Raw genomic sequence first — 22,757 nt, forward strand, 5'->3', positions numbered from 1 at the left:
AGAGAAAGCCCACGCACAGAAACGAAGACCCAACACAGCCAAAAATAAATAAATAAATTAATTAATTAAAAAAATAAAAGCAAGGATGTTTAAAAAAAATGAGTTAAGAAAACAGAGACATGCTCATGATATAATGTGGGAAAAAAATTCACAAACATAATACATTAGTGTATATTTGGGTTTAAAAATGTATACATATATGTGTGTTTTGTATGTCTATAACACAGCCTGCAAGGAAATACCTCAAATTATTAACTCTGGGTTTATGGGGGATTTTAATTTTCTTCCTACAGTTTTCTCTACTTTCCAACTATCTCTAATATACAACTTGTATAATAAATACATAAATATATATATATATATATATACTCTTTTTTTTTTTTGCCAGAAACCACTGCAAAATATCAGAACAAAATTAAGCATGACATACAAGGTAATGTGTAACATAAAACTGGTCAGTGTCCATTAAACTGAGTTTCTGAACATGTAACCACATAACTAAAACTGAGCTTTTGATAATCTCACAATTTCAAACTTACAGATTCAATAAGTTCTAGAGTCTCTGCAAATTCTGGGATGGTCTGTAGAGATGACAGCACAGCGTTTGCCTCCACGGCCAGGAACTTTGTGGGTGAGTTCTGCTGAGCAGACACAGCCTGATTTTCATCCAGACTGTAAAACTCACTAGTGTGCTCCTCGAGGCTTAGAGTATTAGACATGCTATCATCCATGAGGAAACTACCAGACCAGCTAGAAAAGCTTCCAGGTTGCTAAAAGTACAAAAGAAATTTGAACATTATTTGTCATTCCCAATCTAAGCAAAAATTTGGATTTTAAGTAAAAATTTTTTCTAGACCAATGTACTTCACAACATTTCAGCTAAAAATATAGTACCAAATATACCATCTTTCCTCAAAACTGATATAAAAACTTTTTTCATTAAACCTCATCTTGACTATATTTCTTTTTTCTAACTAAATTTTTCTTAAATCTATAAAGTCATGGTGAGATAAAACTAGTAATGTACCATATATACTACAACATAAGGTCCAAACTCCTAGAATCTGGCTTTTCTCTACCTTTCTAACTTCATCTCCCAACTCAAGCCCCCACTCCCAGGGAATACTGAATACCCAACTATAGTCCAGTACTTGCAATTCCCTGATAAGTTTTGGTCTTTCACCCTGGATAAAGGGAGCAGCCTTTGCGCACACTGCTGCTCCCTTCATCTGGAATCCTCAACCTACTTACCAGGGAAAATTCCTATTCCTCATTTAAGATACAGTTCAAATACTGGAAAGTACTCCATCTGATTATTATAAACGGAAACAGGTAGAAGTGTATAATGTCCTAGTTCACCTTTTTGCTAATATATAATCACCGCCTATCTTTCAAGACTGAGCTCAAATAGGATTTCTTCCAGGAACCCTTCTGACTACCTAAATCTCAATCTTCTATGAGCTCCCATAAAACTGTGTTACTTATTATATCACACTGGATGCTGTTTCTTATCTGTGTCCCCACTGTCCTTTGAATTCAGGGACTGTGTCATTTTTCTTTATCTCTCTAGAGATGTACACTGGCCAAGTTACTAATCTTTTGAGCTTAGTTTCCTAGTGTCTCATAATGAAAAACAAGAAGAGAGACCTTGAAGAGCCATGGTCAAGAAACATTATGTAATTTGAGAACTGTTAAGAGTAGTAGATCCTAAGAGTTCTCATTACAAGGAAAAAAACTTTTTTTCCCTTTTTCTTTTTTTTTGGGGGGTACCTATATGAGACAATGGATGTTCACTAAACTTATTGTGGTAATCATTTCACAATATGTAAGTAAAATCATTATGCTGCACACTTTAAACTTATACGATGCTATATGTTAATTATATTTCCAAAAAACTAGGAAAAAAACAAAAAGAAACAGGATGTAAAGTGTATAGCACTGTCCAACAGAGCCTGTGAGGTGATGAAAACGTTCTGCACCTGAAACCACTCAATATGGGCGCCAGCCACATGAGCAACAACAGTGTGGCTAGTGCAGCTGAGGAGCTGGATTTTTAAATTTCGAATTAAATGTGTCTAACAGTTACCATATTTTAGAGGGCACACTGCTCAGTCCATAGGAAGCACTCCATAAACAGTACCTATGACTATTAAATAAAAAATGACTAGAATATGCTAGATATTCACAATAGCAAAATGTTAAGTTTCGAGTTAAGTAAGGTGAAAAAACAAATTTTCAACATTGTTGCAAAACGGGTTCCACTTGTTTTAAAGATTCCTATAAATAAAAGAAATTAAAGCAATCTTATTTCACTAGCACAGCCACCTTCCGAGTTTACAATCCCTTTCTGGAGATAACTTCCAAACCACATACATTTCAACTAAGTTTGTGGGCAGGAAAAAGATTCAAAGAGGGAGGCTACTAGGTCCACTGGCCCGATTCTGAACCCCTAGCAACCAACCACCTAATTTGCAGAGTTAATATAAGGATCACCAGGAATACATATAACACATCTACAACAGTGGAACATAATGAATACTCAGTAAAGTGGCAATCATTATTATCACATAATTGTCTAGAATAAATACTTTATATGCATATGGAGTCTATTATACTGGGTACAGCAATTTCCCTCTAGAACCTCCAACCTCCCTATTCAACCAGATCTTTATGAGAGTGGATTTTAGACAGAAACTATGAAAAAAATTAATAACTTTCTCCCTTTTTAATGCAAATGGCAATTCTTTTAGCTAATTATATTTTCCTGTTATAGTAAAAATGATAGACTATTATCAAAAAATTTAAAATGTGCTTAAAACATGATAACCTACAAATGTGAACTCTGTAACCATGATTATTTATTTGCAGCTTCTTAATAAAACTGAAATTAACTTTAAAATAAGTACACTTCAGGTCTCCCTATTTGCCCACGGTTTTTGCAGTTTCAAAACCAAAACTACTTTTCTCATGGTGTATATCTCATCTACTGCAATTAACAAATGTCATTTTTATTAATACCCTCTGAAATGGTATAAAGACATCACCAGTTGCCTCATAATACTATTTCAAGTCCTCAGGTTATTCTATTTAGTAATTTTGTATTAGTCCCTCTAAATATATTGTCCCCTCATTCAGCCCCAAACCAAGAAAAACACTTTCCTAAATGTAAAAAGTCCCAGGGTATTAAACTTTTTAAATTGTCATTTAAATATAAACTTTCTTTTCCTTTTAATCCATCTAGCATAGCCTGTTTAACTTAGCTAGAATCATTACCATTTATCCTGATATACTACTCCTAGTTGTTCTCATCAACCAAATCTCAGACAATACTTTTCATACCTGATAACCAAAACCCAACATCCATAGAAAAATTTCCTTAGAGAGCATAAAATCTAAATGTTTCCTTTTCCCATATTTTTAACATTATAAATTTTTCCAATTTACTGAATTTGTGTTCTAAATATAGTAAACAGGAAAACATTTTCAAAGAGAGAATAAAAATAATTCTGAAGAAGACAAATCTGTACACATCTATTAAATTCCTTGTTTTTTAAGTTTTTTTTTTCTATTAAGGCCATTATCACATGGAATGTCCAAAGTAAAACCAAAGCCTAATCTGAACCACACAACATTTTCACAGATATACATACTGAAGGTTATACCTTAAGTTTGTTTGATATTTATGACTCAAGAAGCATCTTAATACAGAACACTGTAAAATATGTTCAAAGAGATGCATATCAAAAACAGGCAACTTCAAAGTTGCAAATTAGAAAAACTATTTTTAGTCCATATTAAAATCTGAAGTCACACTGAATATGCTTTCCACTTGCTGGCATATGAAAGTCAGTCCTGATTAAAACTATAAGAGCATATAAAGCATATAAAAGATTCTAACAATAAAATCTAAACACTTAAGCTTATTTCTTACTGATGGAACTCGCTTTCTTCTAACTTCATTCTCAGCTGACATAAGAAGCAACTCAAGTTCCTTTATTTTTTTTTCCTTATCAGGGTCTTCATCAACAAAGGGTTGCTAAAATAAGTTAAATAAAAGAAAAAAAACAGGCTACTTACAAAATTGCTTTATTATTATCATTAATGTTCTAATTTTTATTTTCTTCTATGCAACATAAAATCTATTTTCTCTAATAAAGCTTAATACTACTAAATTCCAAATACTCAGTATCACAATCCTTCTGGTATCTAAAGAGGTGCTGGTAAGTATTTTCAATTTAACAGAAAGGATTTGGGAAATTTAAATGCATGAAAAACCTTACATTGTATCATCTGTATCAATTTAAAAACTTATGTGTGGAGTCTGTTTTAATTTATTGAATCTTAATAGATATATTCTATCCAATTTAGCAAAAATATGTCCATTCATAACCTGAATGCTCTAAGTTGGAAGAATGAAAGAACCACCTTACTGGTGTTGTGAACTACTTTTCATTTGTACAGTTTATATTTCTCAAACACACAAACTTTCTCGTTTAATGTTATAATACTCAAAGTAAATAGACCAGATAGTACTATTTTTGCCCTAATTTTAAAGATGAGGAAACAGGCACTATTAGATCTGAAAATGTTTGAAAGTGTTTCCTTTGGGTTTGTTTTGGGTTTTTTGCTTTTTATAAATAAAAAGTTACCTGAATAAAGGCAGAAGAAGGCTGAACATGTTCTACACAATTGCCTCCAGTTGACACATACTGATAGCCAGGGATCTAAAAAGTAATTAAAACATTAATATCATACATATAATGCTCTGGAAATTTTTTAAAAGCTGAGACAAAGCACAGAAACTGAAAATCAACATGAAAAACTCAGTATGTCTGTTAACTTTGAATATTTATACATATAATAGTTCCTTAATAACTACATCTTTAATCTTAGGACCTACTGATTAAAAGTCGTAACTCTTAGCAAAGACCTATTTTCTCCTGAATGAAATATGAGAATTATCTGGGCTAGATTTATCACCCAGTCTATCTATTATCTACAATATCCACCAAGTATTTTTTAAAATCTGCTATTAAAGGATTACTCTGCCTCCTGGAGAAGACAAAGTAATTGTGTTCCTATCCTTCAGAGGAAGGGGCTGGTCCATATGAAGCACTCTCGAAGTTGGAGCCTAAAGCAAGTCTTCAATATTCTTAACTCCTACTGCTACCACCACCCCACGCCAATCTCTGTACAGAAAGATATGAAAACAGAGGCTGCTTCTATTACTTGTCTCAGAAAAACAATCAGAATCACTCATGTACTTTTTAATACTCTGAAAATAGACTAAGAATTATTCTGTTTCTTTTCTAAAGCATCTGTAATAAAATTTTTGAAGTTGCATGCAAACTTAGTGAGCAGTGGTAGGGAGAAATATGAGAAGTGTTTTTTAAAACCTTAAAATCTAATAAATATAAATATGAAATTGTATATGTTCCATAATGGACTACCTAAATCACTGTATAATGCAGAAACATTATATATAACTTCTAACATGGAACTTAATTTTCACAACACTTCATTAGTATCAGTTATTGCTCAGCTTCCAATGAATTAGAAACTTATCTTTCTCAAACTTTTCATTTTAATCTGTGACAGGATTTCAAACCAATCCATTTTCTTCTTTCAAGTCAAAATTAGAATTATCTTTTTAGCAGTTTAAATGAATTGAACTATGAATACACAAACCTGTCAAGAATTATTAAAAGTAAGGTAAATAATTCTTAAAGTACAAGAAATATCCTTACTTTCCAATATATTTTGACTGAGAGTGTTAACACTCCATTGGCCCCAAATAATTAAAAAAAAATCTTCCTATGAGTTAAAAAAATAATTTAAATGATAATCTTTCTAAGATAGAAGCAGAATGTTTCAGTTTATGCTGCTGAAATCTAAGACTCTAAAGAAAAATGTAAAGAAACAGACCATAAAAACCTTAAGGTACTGACTATCAGCAGATAACTGTACTGTCTTTACGTGTTTTCCTATTTGTAAATTAAGATGTCACTACCTTTTTTAAGTGGTTCTTTTGAAATGATGTCTAAAAAAATAATGTCCACTTAGTGGAATAAAATCAAATCTGTGGCATACTAAGCACAGATTGTTAACAACTAGCCAAATTTTATCTTTTGGTAGATACTTTATCTTGTCACATTTTATGTGATAAGAAGCAAGAAGTGCTCAACATGAAAAATGGCATGACAGACAAATAGACAGGAAAACGTAAAACAAATCTTATGAAAACTCCTAATTTCTTGCAGGTAGGAAAATGCATTGTAAGGAAAACAGAGCTTGCCCTATGATGAATGTGGGTCATCTCCAATGAACCTGTCTAAACAAAGGCTGAAGTCACTCAGTCAGCTGAGTGATGAGGGAAAAGCAAAGTTGAATGCCATCAAAGAACCAATTATTTACCACACACTCCAAAATGATGGCTTGAATGATTTTTGACTATCTTCTCCTCTAAACCATTTTATATACACTTACCTCTTAGAGGTAAGCAATACTACAATTACACAAAATTTTTTTAAAAAGTAAACTACAATCACTATTAAAGCACAAATGATCATTAGCTTTGAATCATGAAGATTCAAAGAATGATAGTATTAGGAAATGTACATACTAAGTTTCTTAATTAGATAACGTAAAAATTATATATAAAAGGGAATATTTTAATGAGTTTGTTCTCAAAATATTTATCAATCAAAACAAGTAGAGATAAACTTCCACTAATGGTTTAACAGCTAGTCATGGCATATTTCTTCAGTTTGGAAATTTAAATGTCTATTCCTCTTAATATATGTTGTTTTTGTCCTATTAAGAAACAAAACACCTTCCCTAAAGAAACTAAAGAAATATAGCAACTAAAGGTATTTTTTAAGTAATAAAGGTATTAAAAATATGTGCCTGAACAGGTATGTAAAACTGATTCTGGGTTTGCAAATGGTCCATAGTCGCACAAGGTTTGTATTGAAGTTTAGATGAAGATCGTTCTGATTTTATTCCATCTTGTAAGTAGCCTTCCTGCTCCACTTTTCTTCGCATAGTAGAATTCCAATGATTCTTGATAGAGTTATCAGTCCTAAGAAAGTATATATTTAAAAAGAAAAAGAGGATTCCATAAATGTTAACACTGTATAAAGTATACAAAGTACTTAAAACAAATTTTTACAACTGGTGAAATTAGACACTTTTTTTTAATTGAAAAAATAAACTGTATGTCTCTATGTCAGATAAAGGTCTAAACACTGGAGATACAACAGTGAATAAGATAAAGAAAGTCCCAGCTCTCATGGGGCTTTACATTCTCACTGGAAGTATGGGGGCAGGGAAGGAGGAAAGAAGAGAAAAACAAAAAAATAAATAATAAGAAAAATAGTGCAATGCAGATCATTTAAAGTAGGATAAGAAAAGTGAGTAACTATAGTAATTTTGATTAGGTGGTCTAGGAAGTCTTCTGTGAGGTTACAGTGAAGCTAAGATCTGAATGACAAGAATGAACCAGCCATACAAGAACAGAAAAAAAAAAAAAAAAAAAAGAGCATTCCAGGCAAAGTGCATAGTGAGGGCAAAAGCCCTAAAGCCAAGCTCAAACATGGTCATAAAATGCAAACCACAAAATACAGAATCCCAGTATTCTTTTTCACGTCTTACAACAAAATACCTATGAAAGAAAGAGTTCATTGGCTCCGCGTTTACCTAAGTTCCCCTTGTAAAAATGGAAGTCTTCAACCTACAGCTACTTGTAGTATAAATTTTTAAAAATACATAAACATTTACTGAGAATCTACTTTATGTTAAGCACTAAGCTAGGTTCTATGGACAGTAAAAAGATGTATCAAAGATTGAAAACATCAGAAGTTCCTAGACCAGGTTCAGTAACTTGGATAAAAAAACTTAACACTATGCTTTAGTTTCCTTACCTATAAAACAAAGACAGCAATGTTTGCTCTGCATATTTCACAAGTATATGAAGATTAATTAAGAATATATAGAATATAGCATCCTATCTCCAAGTTTCAGCAGGAGGGTAGGAGCCCAACTTTAGATGACCTGGCTCCAAGTTGTAAAACTACTTTCTAAAAAAGATATGAGAAGTTTGTTTTTCCTTTATATAAAGCCAAGTAACTAACACAGTTGGGCACTCCAATTGCTAGGTAAGTATACAATAGGATGAACTATGTGAAATAAAATGGTGCTGTCAAGTCTTCTGACTTAAGGACTAGTTATTGTTTATCTTGAGAACCTGTATGTAATGGGTGGTATCTGCTTGGCTATGTGGGTGAAAGGTGGGATTTCTCTCCGTTTTTTGCAATCTCTTATCAGATTGCCTATGATGGGCATCACATTCTGATTTAATGTTTGTTCAACAGTAAAAGTGTTTTCTTTCTCTAAAAAAAAGAAAAAAAGAATATATGTAAAAAGCATTTTATAAACTATTAAGTACTATACAGAGATTACAGCAATAAAAAACAAGTGCATATCTTCCGAGTGAGGTATGGATTTTCCCAAGATTGTTGGTCTACTGTACTACAGACAGCTAGGAAACATTTGAACCAGTGCCGTGTACAGTGTACTTAGCACATCAGTGCCCCTGAGGGAAGTGTTATATTTTAGCCACATGGATATATACACACTACTCATGATCTGAATGATACCATAATTAATTAAGAATTGAATTTTCTCTAATGCACTTTCGTAGCAATTTTTTTCAGCCAGTGTATTTGTTATTCTCTGGTCTTATACATAGAATCCAATACGAAAGAAATCTCTTCAACTCAGATTCCACTCCAACTTAGTTTGTACAAAGAAGGTTGCTTAAATGGCACTGATGTGTAAACACAATTTTGGAAGTGCATTAAACGTTCACATAATCTAAAGGTCCATCATTTTGTTGCACAAATTACTGCTATAAAATATTTCATTAAAAAAGTAATTATATCCCTTACCACAAAATGTACTGATATTACAAATATCGCAAAGGGTTGCTTGTATTCTGCAGTCTAAATTTTTTTTTTTTTTTTTTTTTTTTTGCGGTACGCGGGCCTCTCACTGTTGTGGCCTCTCCCGTTGAGGAGCACAGGCTCCGGACGCGCAGGCTCAGCGGCCATGGCTCACGGGCCCAGCCGCTCCGCGGCATGTGGGATCTTCCCGGACCGGGGCACGAACCCGTGTCCCCTGCATCGGCAGGCGGACTCTCAACCACTGCGCCACCAGGGAAGCCCTGCAGTCTAAATTTTAATTATAAATAAAAGTCATGGGGGCTTCCCTGGTGGCGCAGTGGTTGAGAGTCCGCCTGCCGATGCAGGGGACACGGGTTCGTGCCCCGGTCCGGGAAGATCCCACATGCCGCGGAGCGGCTGGGCCCGTGAGCCATGGCCGCTGAGCCTGCGCGTCCGGAGCCTGTGCTCCTCAACGGGAGAGGCCACAACAGTGAGAGGCCCGCGTACCGCACACACACACACACAAAAAAACCCCCCCCAAAAAAAAAAAAAGTCATGGGGTACTTATAAATATATTTAATAGTAACATAATAAAGATCAAGTTTAAGTACAGAAAAATGTATATACATTTATATAAGTACCTTCCAGGAAGTAGTTTGGCAATTTCTGCCCAACGATTTCCCAACCGCTTATGTGCTTCATAGATAATCCTGTCCTCCTCTTCTGTCCAGGAAGATTTCTTTACCTCAGGATTCAGATGATTATGCCATCTTTCTCTACACTGCTTGCCTATTCTTCCTTTTAAATGTTTTGCAATTAAAGACCATCTTTTTGGCCCATATTTCTGAACTAATTCAATAACCTAAGAAACAGAAAGCAAAGTTTAAAAAAGCATTACCTTTTTAAAAATAAATAAGTCATGGGGGTATAATGTAGAGTATAGTGGCTACAGCTAGTAACACTGTATTGCATATGTGAAAGGTGCTGAGAGAGTAGATCTTAAAAGTTCTCATCACAAGAAAAAAAATTTTTACTACATATGGGGATAGATATTAACTAGACTTGTGATCATTTTGCAATATATACATTATTTTGTACATCCGAAACTAATACATAATTATATCTCAATTTTAAAAAAGCACTACCTTCACAGAATTTTAAAACATAACTCAAGAATGCCATTTTTAATGCATTAAATCCAAACCACAACTACAACTTAAAAAAACAATTTTACTAGTAACTATTCCTTCAGCATTTGTCAAGTTTAAAAATTGATTCCAAACTTATCTAAAATATAAGTTGTTAATTAAAGTGACTTGTAAGTTAAATTGTTTCATACAAAATTAATATGAAATAACAGTAAAAATGTTGAGACTTAAGCATTTTCTACTCTTACTTTTTTTTTTTTTAAAGCTTCAGCTGAAAGCCTAATAAATCATTATGGAAGCAGGAAGGATCTACAGTTACTGTCTTTTCATTTCTTCCTTTCTCAAACTGAAAGGATACAAATCATACATTTTAAAACTTATCATTGGCCATCAAGTAAATCAAATCAGGTCTGAGCCTAGTGAACTTTGGGGTTTTTTTGTTTGTTTTGTTTTGTTTTTTGTTGGGTTTTTTTTTTACTTTGAGTGGCAGTAAGAATACTCTAATTTCCCAACTACATTAACATTTATGCCATAAAGAGCATGAACTAAAGAGCAATTCTCAGTAGAGGACAGCAACTCTCCCATTCTTCTCACACTTTCATAACACAAAGAATTACCTTGGTTTTTGAATCATCCAACTCTTTGGGAACATGATGCTCTGCTATCTATCTTATTTGGGGGTTCATTATAGATCAAGAGGGAAAGTTAAGAATGACTTCCTTACACCTCACATTTTCAGATAAAATAGGAATAAAATTAAATTCTGTTTTTAAAATGCTAACTCAATTTTCAACAAGAAATTATATCCTAAATGTTACTAACCTAAGCTCTAAAGAAGGTGACTAAGCTGATAGTATTTTTCCTTCTGCAAACCAAACTTTCAGACAGCAAAGGCTATATATATTATATTTGGTTTGACTCAGTTCTGAAAAAACTACATTTCAAGATACTCAAGTTTCAATTCTTATGCAAGCAGTAACTCAGAGAACAAATCAAAGTGATTTAAACATGTATTTATGTGACAAAAAACCAATGTATTAGGAAGAAAAAAAGCAAGTCCACCTACACAGTGAAAATAAAGAATATGAACATGTTACCCTCTGATCTTCCTCTTTAGTCCAGGGACCCTTTATCAATTCTGGATTTAAAACTTTCTGCCACCGATGCTGACACTGAAAATCAGAACGATTCTGAAAGAATTCAGATGATTTTGTTATTGAACAATTGTCTTCCAGAAAGCAAGTCAGCCCAAACTTATATCTCACAACTTTTTTTTTTGTATTATAAGAAGAGTGATTTATTGACAAGCTATATAAAAACGCCAGTTTATATTTTATATATATATATATTTTTTATTAGTTTCTGCTTTATAACAAAGTGAATCAGTCATAGATATACATCTGTTCCCATATCCCTTCCCTCTTGCATCTCCCTGCCTCCCTATCTCACAACCTTAAGAAGAAAGTTTTTCGAGAATAATGCATTCAATAGCATTCTTTAAAAATGTAGTATTTATTTTACATGCCTGTGCCCCAATTCTTTTTTTTTTTTTTTTTTTTTTTTGCGGTACGCAGGCCTCTCACTGCTGTGGCCTCTCCCGTTGCAGAGCATAGGCTCCGGATGCGCATGCTCAGTGGCCATGGCTCACGAGCCTAGCCGCTCCGTGGCATGTGGGATCTTCCCGGACCGGGGCACGAACCCGTGTCCCCTGCATTGGCAGGCGGACTCTCAACCACTGCGCCACCAGGGAAGCCCCCAATTCATTTTTAATTAAAGTTGTCAGCATTGCTTAGACTATAAATAAAGACAATATATATTTGAAGTTAAATTATGTATCTCTATACTCTGCCTTATAACAGCAAAAAGCAAAGCTACAACACAGATACTGCCATAAAGAAATGTACTGATGAATAAAAGGGAGTAAACAGACAACTATACAAAGCAGACATACAAACTCAAACAGCATAGCAGTCTGGATTCACATAGTATAGCAGTACATAACTCTAGAAAATTAAAAAAATCCTGAAAGGCATTATTAGACCACTCATGGTATTTAAAGGATGTTTATAAATGACCACCTCCAAGTTATCAAGTAAAAACTAAATATACCTAGATAGAAGATGTACATTATATACCAGTTAAATTATTTAAGTGTTGAAGTTCAAAAGGAAAATGAATTTACCAGGATAAAACCTATGTAGAAACATCCCAAACTCCAAAAATGATTAATAAGTCTAGCCTTATTTTAGTCAAGTCACAACGTAGTAACTCCTATGTATTACAAGGATAATAATAATAACACTTAACTTTTCATTAGTGATTCAGTTTCCAAAGATATTAGTTCATATACAGGATTACAGATAATTTAGAAGCATATAAATACAAATACTTTATTTACCAATAGCTCTGTCCTGGTGCCTAGTGGACTTATTTTATTCAAACTGAGCTTCTTCATTTACAGCTTCTATACATCAATGCTGATCCATTTTAAGGTTATCAATTTTTCAAAATAATCAGGCTGTTCCTGTATAGCCTTGTAGCATTTCTCTGTTCACTTCATTTGCTGTTATACCATTGAAATTAAACTGATAAAGCTAATGTAAATACCTTTTCTAATTTAGCTTCCATTATTGAACACGTGCTAAATGTCAGGAACTGTGCCAAACATCCTATATGTTACTTCTAATTCTCACAGCAACGTAGCTTTTTCTGGTTTTATTAATTAGCTACCAAAATACTTCAATATATTTAACTTCTCTCAAAATGTTTTAACATTTATCAGCAAATATTTATAAAGCCCTACCCAAACTTCATATCATTTTTGTTTTAGATTATTAATCTTTTTAGATCCCTGGATAAACTAATTACTAGAAAATCAGACTTTATAAGCTTCCAACTATAGGAAGATCAGAACAAAATAGATGTTTTTAGGAAGGAAATCTAAATCTAAAATAATGTAGACACATTTCTGAAAAATAGCAAATGTAACCCCATGGTCTAAATCATCCATGTCAGCAATATAAGATAATGTTTCACTTACTTGAAGACGACTAGCAATTAGAGTCCAATCATCAGTTCCATGTTGTTCAACCAACTTCTTTAACTTATCATCCTATTAAAACAGGTATGAAAAATTAGAAAGTTCTCCCTCACCCTATGCCTGAATATAGATACTCTCCAATTCTTCCATGTCATATCTGGTGGCCATTTTTAGAAGGACTGAAGCCATTATAACACAAGTTCTCCCATTTACTAAACTGATTCTGTCAGTCTCAATATCAACCCGCTATTCATGTATGGTTGAAGAAAAATAATGTGCAAGTTAGTTGATGGATAACTTTTCTCATGTTTTGTTTCTAAATATCTTTAATATATATTATTAATCATTAAATGCGAGCATGGAATTAGTAAGCCTTATCACATAATTACCTCATCTCTTGTCCATTTTACTCTATTCCAGAGCTTCTTCAACGCTTTTTGTTGTGGGACTTCATAATCATGATCAGCATACTGAAGGTCATCATCCTCATCCTCACTGAAAAGGACACAATTGTGAAATCAAGAATTTTATTTAAAGATGTGAATTCAATCACTGAATCTGAATACACAGTTACGATGAAAGAAGCCACTCAGACTAGCAGACATATGTCCAACGAGATTATTCAAAGTATAAAAAAAATTAAGAGTCATACAATGGAGAGGAGCTGTAGTTCTTACTGACACAGAGGAATGAAGCTAGATATGTCAGCAGAGGCCAAGTGATAACCTTTATGTCATGCTAAGGAGTTTGACCTTTATTCTTTATTTGACCTTTAACCTAAAGAGTTAAAGGAATTTAAGTAAGGGAGTAAAAGACCAGTATCTTGTGTTTCAGCAAAAATCACTGGCAGGAATGTGGAGAGACAGAGGAAGGAAGACCAGTTGGTAATCTTTCACAATACCCCAAGTAAGAAATTATTAGGGCCTGGCAACGATAATGGTAAAATACAAAACACAGTCAGTTAAAAGACACAATGGAAGAAATGAGCCATTTACAACACCAACAACAAAAAAAGTTAAAATGTGTAGAAATAACTTGAGTATACAGATCAAGTTACAGTAAACAGTGAAACACTATTATGAGACACAGAAGAACAAATGAAAAAACATTCAGAGCACATTCTTGGAAAGGAAAACAATATTATAGATGTCCATTCCCTGTAAATTAATTCATAAATTTAGATTAAATGAATAAAAATACCAATAGATTTTCAGAGGAACTTAGACAAGCTGATTCTACAGTTCATATGGAAAAATAAACAGGCAGTAATAGCCAAAAAAGTTCTAAAAAAGGAGAGAGAGAATTAGCACTACCCAATATCAGAATATACTGTAGAGAAACAATAAATAAAACAGAATGGTACTGACACACGCACAGATACTCAAATCAATGGAACAGAATAGAACATTCAGGAAAACCACAAAACCCATATGGGAATTTGGTAAATTGTAATAGTAACATATCAATCAGTGGGGTAAAGATGGACTTTTCAATGAAGGGTAAGACACTGGGTAGCTATCTTAAAAAATAAAGCTAAAGTCTTACTTTAAAATAAAAAATTCAGATGAAGCAAATATTTTACACTTTAAAAAATGAAAACATAATAGTACTATAATAGGGTTGAATTCTATTTTTTACATCCTTGAGTAGAAGAAATCTAAATGTGACAAAAATCAAGAAACCATAAAAGAATAAACCAACTAAGGTCGTGATAGTAGTTATAGAAAGAAGCACATAAAACTGAGATGAAAAAGGTAGAAACAAAAGGATTTTTCAACTGATGAATCTGAGAGACATGGGAGGAAGATTCAAGGACAGCTCCAAAATTTCTGGCTTTGGGAGCATAAATAGAGCTATCCACTGAGATATGGAATAGAAGGAGAAACAGAACTTTGGGAGGTAGAAGGGAATGAGGAGAGTAAGCAGTTTGGACTGATTTCAAGGCACTTGAGAAATATACAGGTGGATACTGGATATATCCAGAACAGCACTGTCTGAGAGAAATGTAATGCAAGCCACATATGTAATTTCTTAGTAGCCACATTAAAAAAAATAGAAACAGGTGAAATTAATTTTAATAATAAATAATATTTAACCCAATATATTTTTTAATTGTCATTTCGACATAATCACAAAATCTTTTTTTTTTTGGCAGTACGCGGGCCTCTCACTGTTGTGGCTTCTCCCATTGCGGAGCACAGGCTCCGGACGCGCAGGCTCAGCAGCCAGGGCTCACGGGCCCAGCCGCTCCGCGGCATGTGGGATCTTTGCGGACCGGGGCACGAACCCGTGTCCTCTGCATCGGCAGGCGGACTCTTAACCACGGCGCCACCAGAGAAGCCCAATCACAAAATCTTTTACATTCTTTTCTTCTTACTTAAGTCTTCAAAATCTGGTGTGGCATTGTCCAGGAGGGAAGAGAGTGCCAAAGGCAAAAGAGAAAGAGAAAAAAAACCCAAGAAGATGAAGCTGATAGAAAGAGCCCAGGAGCAACAAAGTGAATTCCTAGTTACAGACAGAGCTAATCAGAAAAATAAAAATTAAATTAAATTTAAAAATTTTTTTTAATAAAATAAAATTAAAAGTACATAGCAATTCAGACTAGCCACATATCAAGAGCTCAACAGCCACATGTGACTAGTGGCTCTCCTACAAGGCAGAGCCGATCTAGAAGACAACTGGGCACATGGACCTTCTGCTCAGGTAACAGGTCTAGGGTAGACATACAGTTTTGGCAATCAACAGCACGCAGAGAACAGTTAAAGCCATGAGAGCACAAAACCCCAGAAAAGAGGGCAGGTCTTTATGATAAACTGAATTAGAGGATCTTTGAGTAGTCAATGGACTGAATAAAGTTATGAGCATCTGAAAATAACATGAGCTAATATTTACTTAACGTTTCTAAGTACCAGACATTGTGGAAAATGAAGGCCTAGGTTTAATATATACTGTTTACAGATCCTTTGCACGAACTTCTAATTTCCCTTGATTTGTCAATTCCATTAGGACCAAAATTATTCTTATCCGACCAAACAAGACACCAAAATCCCCCACCCACCTACCTATGACACCTAACTGTTTCTTTAGTTTAATGCACTTCAGTATTCCAATACTTTCTCCCCTAAAGCCAATGTCTATCTTAATAATCTGCCAGTCCTATTTCCATATATGATTGTTTTGTTAAACTATGCTGAAAATAAAAGCACAGGTTTAATTAAATGCCTGTTATTTGCTGCCATCTTCAGCTATCAGAAATATCACTTGATTAGCCATGATTAAACTGTTAAATTGGAGATGGTTCAGGATCCAATGACTTCATAAATTTCTAAGAAGGCTAGTAAACCAGATAAAACACCACACTGAAGCTTGATGTCCACTGTACGCACTCATGGAGCTTACCCATCCTTCTCAATGCTATCACACTTGCCAACCTTCCCAACCAAATTGTAAACTCAGGGGTACAAAGACCATGTCTACTGCGTTCACCTCTCTTCGTCAAGCACAGTACCTGCCATTCAAACATTTGTAAAATTACTGAATGGTCTTGCTTACTCTTTCACCTCCTCCAAGTATTCTATATTCCAAAATTACCTCACTCCTTCCCAACCCAATCAAAACTTTTACCTCCCTTAATACAGCTGATCTCAAGTTGACATGAGAAAGAAAACTTTTTTTTAACAAATGCAAATACCTCTAAGAGGAGGTAAAAAGCATTCCCCTTTATTAAAAAGAACTTTCAAAATCCAAATGCACCTCCAAGTGGTAGAATTTTAAGCATAACCTGCTGAAACAAACATAAAATAAATATTCAGTACAGAAGGGGTTCTTTGGGGTACCTACTAATATTGCCTAACCTTTCCTAGAACTGTCCCCTGCAACATTATCACTTCCTGTCATCCCAAACAGCCCTCAGTCATGCTTTTTACAGGTTCCCGTCTCTTCTTCCCTCCCCTCAGACGCCAACACCTTCCATAACAGCATGTTTGAGATTGCTTTAAAAATTAGGTTATTTGAAAACAATTTCTACTTTGGGGACTCATCCATATAAATTTTGAGTCTTCACAAAAATATCGATATCACATCTAGTCTGTACAAAATTCACCTTATCAGTATTCCTTTCAAAATATGTTAAGTTAAAGATACGAGTCCAAAAATGTTATTTTGGTCAAAAGGCTAGTTTCCAAGGAGTAATATTCCTGAAACGTGTTCATTTTAACGTTAAAAACCTGCCTTATTTTTTAACCACATACTTGATTTGTGAGAAATTTCTATTTCTACAAGAGGTTTCATCCTCTGTCTTGCATCAGCATGGCCCTCATGTTCAGGAAGCTGGGTTTTTTGAGTGGTTGAGTGTGAGGGAGGGTTAGGGTAGAATTCTTAGAATCCATCTCTCTACCACTGGGACTTCCCTAGAATCTATCTACCTAACTACTTCTTAGTTTCAGCATTAAGTTATTTCTATATTCTTTAGGTAACTGTTGAAAGGATGATAAAACTTTCAAGTAAGCGTGACAGAAGAAGATCCTAGAAACTCATCACTAGCTACAACATAAAGCTGCCTGAGAATGCCTACAATTTGCGAAGAAAAACGGGAAGAGATAAAACCCCACGAATAATTTCACCAATATTCTACTTTCACCATTTAACAATGAAAAAGTCCCATTGCTTAATAAAGGTTAGACACCATCAAAACAAATCATTATTTTATTTTCTTTATTTGTTGTTTTATTTGCTTTATTTTTCTGCTTTCTACTTCATTTTTTAGTATTTCTGTATTGTAGCTATCAATGCTGGTAATATCTAATAGTTAAATAAAATCAACTTCCTACTATCTATCTGTAAATAGATAAACCATTTTTAGCCTAGGGTGACTAATCTAGAAGACAGTAAAAATAGGTGAAATTATTTCTCCAGTCACAAAGCAAAAACCGAAGAGGAATTTGTTCTTTGAATCTTCATTCAGGACTTGGTTTCCAGAATCATTCTGCCAGTTTTATTTTTTAAGTCAAATAAAATATTTATTCTGTAACTGTCTAATACATAACCTAAGTACCATATTCGAAAACTTTTGTAGATTATGAATGAACAAAGTGATTAGGGTGATTATGAAACTGCAAAATGAAGAGCATATGCACACACACAAAAATACTATGACTCATTAGGCCAGGAAAATGGTTAAGAGTAATTCTGTACTGGGGTGTAAGCTAATAGGATGTGATAGTCATAACTTTCCCTGTGAAATAATACACAAACTATTCACACGTGGCAATATTAAGATAAAACATTTGAGAGAAGTTCAATTTTAAAGGACATCAATTATTCCACCTAAAAAAGTGTAAAACGTGGTGTGCCAAAGGAAGAATTGAAATTTTTTTAAACTTATTTTTATTTGAATAGAAACTGATTTGAATTAGAGAAATATCAGTAGTTCTATAAAATTTGCTCCAGTAAAATCACTTCAACTTGATAATATTTTAAATCAAACTGCATCAAGTCTGAATATTTTTATCATAATCAAAAAATACATCTTTATTATACTGTCTTGACAGGATAACTGTGAATTTTTTTAAGTTCAGTCGAATTCAAGGGATGAAAATTTACCAGTTTGATTTAATAAAGTGAAATCAGGCCACCCAGTGGTTAATATGATGTACTGCATACATGAATATTTTATTCCCAAATCTGGACTGCAAATTAGCATCATTATAGTAAGACAAATTCGACTTTATTTGACCATTAATAGCAATAATGAAATAAATACGGAATTTCTACCTAGCTATCCATAAACAAAAACAATGCGAGAACATTTCTATTTTATTCCATTAGTGTGTATATTTTTAAATGAGGAAAGATGATTACAAAAAGAGTTCAAAATAGGAACTATATTAAAGCTAGATGGTACCTTATAGACCACAAAATCCAAACCCCTTATATTAACAGACAAAAAACAGGGTTATAGAGTTTACTTGCTTTCCCCAAACAATACTGCTAATTACAAAGTTGATTTAAAAATCAGTTCTCGGGCTTCCCTGGTAGCGCAGTCGTTGAGAGTCCGCCTGCCGATGCAGGGGACGCGGGTTCGTGCCCCGGTACCGGAGTATCCCACATGCCGCGGAGCGGCTGGGCCCGTGAGCCATGGCCGCTGAGCCTGCGCGTCCGGAGCCTGTGCTCCGCAACGGGAAAGGCCACAACAGTGAGAGGCCCGCGCAAGAAAAAAAAAAATCAGTTCTCATATTTCAGTATTCTTCACCCACAACACCCATCTCACTAGAAACAACACAGTAAAATTGCTTCCTACAACACACATACCACATACCTAAAGAGCTGGCTTTTGTCTTTCCAGTTTAGTATAGTCACCAGTCATCTCAACTGTAAATACCTGAATCTGTTCCTACTTAAACAGGCCTTCTAGCGTCTAAATGACACTTTTTAAAGCTTATTTTTAAGAGTGGAACTGGCTTTTAAAACCTAAAATTAATTACTTAATACGTAAATATGGTTAAAAATCAAATACATGTTAATAACAGATATACCAATTTTGGTATTGCCTGTAAATTATGTCATTAAAACCCCCAGTGGGATCTAAAAACTATTTAAAGTCACAACACCAAATAAACCTTTTCCTTTATGTAAATCCAGATCAGAGATACTATAGCTATCTTAAAGATCAAAAGAGCTAACATCCTTCAGTTGTTTAAACCTGAGGTAACATTTTTTACTCCTTTTTTTTTTTCAGATCATACAGGAGAGGTTATTACAGGATTTATGCCTGTAGTTTTATGCAAAACTTTTATACAGCGAACTATAGTTCTCAATCAAATACTTAAATGGTTGTATAGTGGAGATTTTAAAGTGACTGAATTACGCCCTTTTTCATTCAACTATAAATTAGGTTGATATTTATTATTAAGATATTTAGTTAAAGGCATGAGACTAGACTTTGCCCAATAAATAGATTTATCCTTCAAAACATTTCACATCCTATTATTTTCTAAGATAAATAAGTCATATTTACATATACAAGAAATATAATTTAGAGCACAAAACACATTCAAGTATGAAGACCCTAAGAAATACACCATTCAGATATGATAATTCCTCATCACATCTTCTACCTGTATACTCCCATAGGGAGTGTAGCTTCACCCCACCACATTTAACTACTCCAGACTTATGACTCTTTCAATCATTCTGTAATACGTTTCAATTAATTTATACAGCTGACAGGAATAAAAGTCAACAATGCAATTAATGTTTAGATCTCAAAGCTCACAGTATTGTCAATAAAACAACTTATACAGGCAAATTAATCATTAAATCACTTTTCTTAGCCTATTATGAAGCATACGCAAATTATGGACAGAAAAACTAACTGGAGAAGGCAAGGTTCTGACATTCAAGCATCCATGTCTAACCATAACTAACTGCTAATGACAGCGTTAGCCAAGAAACTGTTCCAAATAAGATTAACATCAATACTGATAAGTAGATAATGCCACACACTGAATATAAACAAACTCCTGTTATTGACTTGACAATATTCACTTGTCACCTTGCTTAATGAAGGTATATTTTAAAATTCAAAAGAAAAGGCCTAAATCAATACCTCAGTAATTATAGTTACAGGAGATTTTAATATCTATCTTTTCTGAAGACTGAGAAGTCAGTCAGGTCCTTGATGTTCTAGACTAGTAATTCTCACCTGGGTGATTCTGGCCCCTAACAGACATTTGGTAATGTCTGGAGACATTTTTGATCGTCACATCTGGGGGAAGTGGGGTGTTACTGGCATCCACCGGGTAGAGGCCAGGGATGCTGCTAGACACTCTACAAAGCACAGGACAGCACCCCTCCCACCCCGCCTTCCCAATACAAAGAATTATCTGATCCAAAATATCAACAGTGCCTAGGTTGAAAACCCTCTTCTAGAGAAGTGTGTTTGTGTACATTTGTTCCACCTCAAGAGTTTGATCTATTCTGTAGTTGCTACAAAGTAATAATCTAACAAAGACTTTACTACATTCTATGCTGATTTCTGCAAAAGATACCTTACATGCAGCAGATGCTTAATAAATGAAGGTCAACAAATACTATGTGTACTTGTTGCCAATTTTTAACAGTAATCTGCAGTGAATGAAGCTACTACTAAATTTCAACTTGGGAAATACACCTCCAGTTGAGACTTTGAGGCTGTGGATCTAGATAAATAAAGCCATTTGGAAATCCTGTCAAACATCTTTTCATGTTTATTTAATAATACTGACAACTAAAAGATACTGTAGTTTTTTGTCATCTAAGTAATTCCTACACACAATTTAGGAGTAGCTACTATACTGACATAAATAAAAATGAGAAGCGTAAATTCATCCTAGCAAGTTTTCCAAAAAACATGCCCTACCTCTGTGCAACACTTAGGCACAGTCAGAGCCCAACAGACACACAAAATATCAAGTGACTCAAACACATTGTTTTATTTTAAGATCAAGATCATTTAAGATCAAGATACTGTGGCATCTTCCCAGTAGAAGATATTAAAAATACGTACATAAAGCTGAGAACATGGGTATGGTAATTACAGTAAACATCAAAAAAGGTCCTCTCTCCTCAGCTATTCCTCAGAGGACTTCCACACCTTTCAAGGGAGCAAAGATGGCAGAGGGGTCCCCACCCAGGTTTATCACAAAGTTCCTATTTTAACTGACCCAGTCATTCAGAGAAAAAGAGGCCCTCTGAACACCATTTTCAGGTCGTCCAGGCAGGACACTTCCACTTTCATCTGCGGAGCGTATTCCCTGAAAGCGCACAGACTTACCTGCCAACTCCCACCAAGAAGTGGCTGTGAGCGTTTGGGGGTCTGGATGTGCGCTGTGGGGAGAGTCGACTCAAAAGAGCAACCTGGGCATCTGTTAGTCACTTTCTGAGTCTGAAACACACTGGTCCCCAGCTCCACACGTCACGGCTGCGCTGCGGCCAGCGGGCCGAAGCGGCTGTGGAGCAGCGGGAAGAAAACCTCTGCCCCGGCTGGGGAGGGCCTGGTGCGGAAGCAGCGGGAAAGGAAAGGGAATCTGAGCCGACACTGTGCCGACGGGCCTGGGCGAAAGGGATGTCACCCACCTGCGCGACCTCTTCGCCATCCTTCAAGTACCGCATAGGCGCGGGCTGGGCGGGGACGCAATTCAGCCTCCTCCAGCCTCAGGCTAATACTCCTTCTCCCCGACCCTCCCTCCTCTTCCCTCTCAGAAGTCCCTCTCCGCGGCGACCGAGTGCGGAACGCACGTCCCCGGCAGGGCAGGACAGAAGGACGGAGGGGCGGACCGCGACCCGCCCCCGGTCCGTAGCGCCGCTCCTAGCCCCGGCCCGGCCCGGTCAGGGATGCCCCCAACATGTCAGCAGGCGCGCTCCCGCCCTCCGCCGGCCCCTCCCGCCACCTCTCAGCCTCCTCGCCGCTGTCCCAGCGCGGCTCCGCCGCGGGCGCCGACCCCCGCCCTCTCCCCGCAGCGAGCAGCCCTGCAGGGATCACAGCCTCCTGCAGGGTTTTGTCCGCACCGCCGAATCTCGCGCCCAGCCTCCCTCAAGAGCCGCCGTTTGAATCTGCGCACGCGGCCCCGAATCTTATTGGCTGTGGCG

The 22,757-nt window shown here is 35.4% G+C and overlaps 1 protein-coding gene across 3 annotated transcripts in view; it reads right to left on the bottom strand.

Moving 5' to 3' along the window:
- Window positions 1-22,264, bottom strand: part of MYBL1 (MYB proto-oncogene like 1) — a gene marked incomplete at both ends in the record, with an annotated part of 31,927 nt that extends 9,663 nt beyond the window's left edge. For 2 of the 3 annotated variants that reach the window (XM_079722570.1, XM_079722569.1), the window contains 9 exons: window positions 540-770; window positions 3,932-4,036; window positions 4,650-4,724; window positions 6,907-7,081; window positions 9,584-9,804; window positions 11,188-11,280; window positions 13,131-13,202; window positions 13,520-13,625; window positions 22,245-22,264. In XM_079722570.1, coding sequence (XP_079578696.1) covers window positions 540-770; window positions 3,932-4,036; window positions 4,650-4,724; window positions 6,907-7,081; window positions 9,584-9,804; window positions 11,188-11,280; window positions 13,131-13,202; window positions 13,520-13,625; window positions 22,245-22,264 — 1,098 coding nt within the window. The remainder of the gene's footprint in view (window positions 1-539; window positions 771-3,931; window positions 4,037-4,649; window positions 4,725-6,906; window positions 7,082-9,583; window positions 9,805-11,187; window positions 11,281-13,130; window positions 13,203-13,519; window positions 13,626-22,244) is intronic. The other variant, XM_079722571.1, reaches the window with a different exon arrangement.
- Window positions 22,265-22,757: the final 493 nt, after the last annotated feature.

This window comes from Hyperoodon ampullatus (assembly GCF_949752795.1).
Source record: "Hyperoodon ampullatus genome assembly, chromosome: 17".
Classification (NCBI taxonomy): domain Eukaryota; kingdom Metazoa; phylum Chordata; class Mammalia; order Artiodactyla; family Ziphiidae; genus Hyperoodon; species Hyperoodon ampullatus.